Below are 5,340 nucleotides of genomic sequence, written 5' to 3'. Positions count from 1 at the left end.
TGTGCAGTGGTTTTTCATTCTGGCTTTATTTTACATTTCCCTGATAGTTAATGAGGTTGAGCATCTTTTCATGAGCTCATTGGTAATTTGTGTATGTAGTTTTGTGAAATGTTTATTCAAATCTTTTGATCATTTTTACTGCATTATTTGCCTTCTTATTTTGAGTTTTCGAAGTTCTTTACATATGCTCTGAATTCAAAACCATTGTCAGATACACATATTGTGAATATTTACTCCCAGCTTCTCACTTCATTTTCTTAACCACGTGTTTTAAATGGTAGAAGTTTTTAATTTGGATAAATCCAATTTCTCATTTTTTTCTTTTGTGATCTGTTCTTTTTGTGTCCTAAGGAATCGTTTTCTCAAAGATTGTAAAGTTTTTCTCTATGTTTTATTCTAGAAATTTTCTAATTTGAACTTTTACATTTAGGCCTATGATCCATTTTGAATTAATTTGTGTATAGTATAGATAAAAGGCAAGGCTCCTTTTTTTCCTTTAAGAATTCTGTTATTTCAGCACCATTTGTTTAAAAGACTATACTTTCCATATCGAATTACTTTGACATCTTTGTCAAAAATTAATTAACAACATGTATGGGTCTATTTCTGGGCTCTATTCTGTTCTATTGATCTACAGGTCTATGTTTACTACTACACTAACTTTATTATTACACCTTAAGTCTTGAAATAATATAATGTAACCCTCAAGATTTGTAGGATATTTAAAAAAAATTATTTGTCTATTCTATGTCCTTTGCATTTTCAAATAAATTTATGAGTACATTTGTAATATTTATCTAGTAGCTGCAACCTTCTTAAAATCAATTCTTACTCCTATAGTAGGTTTACCGTAGATGTCTCTGGATTTCCTAAATACATGATTATTTTATCTTTAAATAAAGACATACTTATCATTTGAACCAGAAATTTGTGAAAAAGGTCTTTTTTTTCCTTTTAGTTATGAAAACCCAACAAGGCTCTGTAGCACTACAACTCACTAGCTCATTTCATAGAAGGGCCTCATGTGTCCAGGGGCCCCTCAGAAGGGGAGCCATCAGCTGCCCTGTCCTTTTCAAAGTTCTAAAAAAGCAGCTGCGTGTAGAGTCTATATTTATATAATGATTTAACAGGACAGGTGGTTGGGATATTTTGCCCAACTTTAATCCCGTTTTTCAAGTAAAAATAACTTTTTTTCCTTTTTAAAGGAGTATATTAATTTTTTGTTTCATACAAAGAAATAATACAGAAAGGTATTAAGAATGAGAAAAGCCTACTCTCTTGTGCTCCTTTCCTGATACACCTCTTCCCTCATTTTAGTGGAGGGAAAACGGAGAATATTGGTAGAAGAGAGGACAGAAGGAGGTAGGCAGGCAGAAGGAAGTGAATCCTGGGAGCCAAGGGCAGAGAGAGGCAAGTCCCCAGAGAAGTGGGAATGGCCAACAGCTCCCTGAGAAGATACCTTCCGTCCTTCCTGGGCAGGCAGGGGAAGTCTCAAGAATATACAGAGAAGGGAGAGTGGCAGGGCCCAGGCTGGGGATGTTAAAAGGGACTCCCGGTGAGGATGGGGGCGGGCCCGAAAGCACCAACTGACTCCGGGCTGCAGGAGGGGGCGTGGGACGGGGGCGGAGCCGCTGGCGATGACAACAGCCACACGTGATCGGCCAACACTGAGTCTTACCTCGCTGTGGCTTCCGAGCCGCCGTCGCTCGCTCCCTTCTCGGCAGTGGTACCTGTTCCCGGTGGCCCTGAGGACGTGCGGGCCAGGTACGGCCCCGAAAGTAGGAAGAGGAGGGGGAGCAGGTAAGGGATCCGGAGGGGGTCCCTGGGGTTGGTGTGGGGGAGCGGCCCCGGCCTGCGGATGCCCCACCTCCGGGGAGCCGCGCGGAGACGCAGCCGGTCCACGATGCAGCCCCGGGGCCCCGCCGCGGGACCGCGAGCCTTGCGTGAGCGGAGGGGTGTCCGGCCCCGCGGGAGCCGGCGATCCTGAGGCTACGACCCTTCGGAAGCACCTGCCTCCGTCACCAGCACAAGCTTTTCCGACACCCCTGCTCCGCCCTTCTTGATGCAGAAAATGGTGGTCAGCTTGGGGGGCGGGGCGGTTGAGGCGGGGGGCGAGGGCGGCTAGGAGGGCCCGGGCCCGGCGTGGGGAAGAGGCCGGGTGGCGGCGGGTCCTCGCTAGCGTTCCGCTGCAGCAGCCCCCACTCTTCCCACCCGGGCCGTCTGCAGGTCTGCGGGGCCAAGTGTCGCGGCGACGCACCTCACGTCGAGAATCCGGAGGAGGAGACTGCAAGGATAGGCCCAGGTCGGTGCGAGGGACGGTGGTGGGGAGGGGGTCAGAACATGAGGAAAGCCCAGTCTGAGACCCCAATCCGTGCCTTCACTCCCACACTTCGCAATCCCCCACCCCCACCCCTTCTTCGTCCTCCATTTTGGTGCCTGCAGAGGCCTGGAGATGGATCTGCAGAGAAGATGGTGGGCTTTGCGGGAGAGAAGGGCACGGACTGGCCCCCCTCCCCCCCCGAGAGTACACGGGGCCTCTCTGGTGGAAAAAAAAAAATGAAGTTTAAAAAAGGCCTTTGAAATCCAGGGCTCTGAATTTTGAAAGGTGGATAGTTGGGCCTCTGTCCTCGGTGCTGATCAGTTCACCAAGAATTGAGTCCATTTTCTGTCTGTCTCCTAGGAGTAATGGAGTCCAAAGAGGAACGAGCGTTAAACAATCTCAACGTGGAAAATGTCAACCAGGAAAATGATGAAAAAAAAGAAAAGGAGCAAGTTGCTAATAAAGGGGAGCCCTTGGCCCTGCCTTTGGATGCTGGTGAATACTGTGTGCCTAGAGGAAATCGTAGGCGGTTCCGCGTTAGGCAGCCCATCCTGCAGTATAGATGGGACATAATGCATAGGCTTGGAGAGCCACAGGCAAGGATGAGAGAGGAGAATATGGAAAGGATTGGGGAGGAGGTGAGACAGCTGATGGAAAAGCTGAGGGAAAAGCAGTTGAGTCATAGTTTGCGGGCAGTCAGCACTGATCCCCCTCACCATGACCATCATGATGAGTTTTGCCTTATGCCCTGAACCTGATGGTTTCCCTGAAGTTAATAGAGAGACCCCTGCTTCCTAAACTTACACATTTGTGGTGTACCTTTGTCGTAAATGTTTTGATGTTACCTATTTCTTGTGGGTCTCCTATTACCAGCTTCTAACTGAATGTTGTTTTTGACCCGGTTTGTAAGTTTCTGTCAGCAGGGGAGTTTTACCTATTGCATGGAAAGATGCTCATTATATATTGTGAAGTTAATAAAACAGTTTTAAAAAGCATTCTCTACATTCTTTTTTACTTTAAATCTTAAATATGAACATAAGCAGTCATATATATACATATATATACAAATATATATAGTAAATAGTGTTTATCTCTGTGGTAGAATTAAGAGGGAGTTTATTCTTGCTTATTCATAATTTCTTATTTTTCAAAATGGAACACGTATTAATGATAAAAAGCAATGTGACCAACTTATAAAAGCAATGTGAGTACTTACTAAACACTTGTGACAGAATCTCAATTTTAGCTTGCTTCTGGGATCTCTTTTTAGAAATGTAAGAGACACATTTCTTTGAAGATCATAATATTTATCAGTAAGATGAAGACAATCACCTCCCAGGCTTGTTGTATGGACCAGATAAGGTAATGAGGTTGTGAGCTTTCTCCCAAGTTCTTGTTCTTACTGACATGCATGACCCAACACTTTAGATATTCCCTTCTGTTATTAGAGGAAATTTCCAAGGTGAGGTGTTCCCTATATTCACAAGTCCAGTGGGCTAAGGAGTAGGTACTTTCATTCCTCTGCTGCTGTGCTCTATTCTCATCATCTCCCTTGGGTATTACTCTGTCTGCTAGGTTTTGCTCCCTACACTGGCTCCTACCACTGCAGATGTTCAGAAATCCTCAAAGTGAGAAAGTCCCACCAATTTCTCTGGAATTTCCAGTGGATTGAATCCTTGCTCTACTCTACAAAAGAGTGGACAAATCCCCTCTCTCTGCTTTGTTTCATGGAAAAACATTGTCTGTCTAGATCTTTCCTTACAGGTAGTTCTCTCCCAGGAAACCTCCTCCTCAGTATAGCAGACTGCAAGATGTGTGAGGAAACACAGCCAACTTTCAATCTGAGATAGTCCCACCTCATACCAGCTCACATTTACCTGAAATCCATGAATGTACAGAATTTTGTTATCTATACAGAGTTGGACATCAGGAAATCACTTAGTAAATCAATGGATACACAAATGAGATCTTTATGAGAAGTCTACGGGAAGACAACTGGGGTTAAGTGTCCCAGCAGAACTAGGGAAATAAAATCCCCCTCAGTTTGTGCTAATTAGATGAAATACACACATTTTATGTATGAAGACAGTCTTATAAACTTAAAGTTAGGATTCCAGAACAGGGGTTGGCAAACAATCCATGGGCCAAATCTGGCCCACTGCCTATTATTTGGCCTATAAGAATGATTTTTACATTTTTTAAAGGTTGAAAAACTTGAGAATATTACACCAAAACTATGAAATTCAAGTTTTGGTGTCCATAAATTTTTAGTGGAACAATGGCCTGCTTATTCATTTACATGTTATCTATGGCTGTTTTTGTACTACAGTGGCAGAGTTGAGTAGTTGTGAAAGAGATAGTATAGCTTGCTTACAATGACTACATATTTTTTTTCTGGTCCTAACAGAAAAAGTTTGCCACTCCTGTTCTGGAATATAACACTGCAATAGAACTTGTGAAACCAAAGAGGAAAAGTGGACAGGCAGGTGAAAATGTCACATAACATCACAAACCCCGGACATCATGAATCAGATGCCTAAGTAATTTCAAAGCTCTTTCTCCTCCTGCAGGCACTTAAGACACAAGACAGAAGATTATAGAGAGGCTAGAGTTGAAAGGTCAGGAAAATTGATGAACAGAGAGGCTTATGTCCTACCAGACTTTTTACTCTTGATTGTCAGTGTTAGCACCAGCTTCAATGGAAAAAAAAAGTGTTCATGAGGAGAAATTAAGTTCATGAGTGAACTGATATCATACCCATGATAGAAGATGAGACACACATATGCCCAGAAAAATGCATATCTCTTCTATGTCTAGGCAGATTGAAGTTGCCCTGTCAGCTTCTCAGAGAAACTTGGGTTTAAGATTCTACTCTATGAAGAGAGTCTTCTGCTAACCAGTTTCTCTTGGCTCTTAACACAGTGTTTGTGTCTGAAGGTGCAGCTGAGGCAGTAGCATGTGAGTGGTCAGGCTCCATATAAAATGCTCAAGCAACTACCAGTAGCCAGCAGACAGTGAGC

At 43.7% G+C, this 5,340-nt stretch overlaps 1 protein-coding gene across 4 annotated transcripts; it reads left to right on the top strand.

Moving 5' to 3' along the window:
• The first annotated feature begins 1,673 nt into the window (after positions 1-1,673).
• BEX2 (brain expressed X-linked 2) lies at positions 1,674-3,315 on the top strand. Of its 4 annotated transcripts, none has more exons than XM_032757339.2 (3): positions 1,674-1,800; positions 2,227-2,302; positions 2,681-3,315. In XM_032757339.2, exon 3 carries the CDS (start codon positions 2,686-2,688, stop codon positions 3,070-3,072), a length of 387 nt encoding a protein of 128 aa, XP_032613230.1. In that variant the 5' UTR covers positions 1,674-1,800; positions 2,227-2,302; positions 2,681-2,685; the 3' UTR covers positions 3,073-3,315. The 4 variants fall into 4 exon arrangements, with proteins under 4 accessions (XP_032613230.1, XP_032613232.1, XP_058297469.1 ...); XM_032757341.2 differs by having other exon boundaries at positions 1,683-1,764; XM_058441486.1 differs by having other exon boundaries at positions 1,800-2,077.
• Positions 3,316-5,340: the final 2,025 nt, after the last annotated feature.

The sequence above is a fragment of the Hylobates moloch genome, unplaced genomic scaffold (genome assembly GCF_009828535.3).
Source record: "Hylobates moloch isolate HMO894 unplaced genomic scaffold, HMol_V3 SCAFFOLD_7, whole genome shotgun sequence".
Classification (NCBI taxonomy): Eukaryota; Metazoa; Chordata; class Mammalia; order Primates; family Hylobatidae; genus Hylobates; species Hylobates moloch.
This window is presented reverse-complemented; position numbering and strand designations above follow the sequence as displayed.

Bases quoted from the DNA above. Each gene is read 5' to 3' on its own strand.
- BEX2 (XM_058441486.1), top strand. The intron at 2,303-2,680 runs GTCGGTGCGAGG...TCTGTCTCCTAG, and splicing joins GACTGCAAGGATAGGCCCAG to GAGTAATGGAGTCCAAAGAG.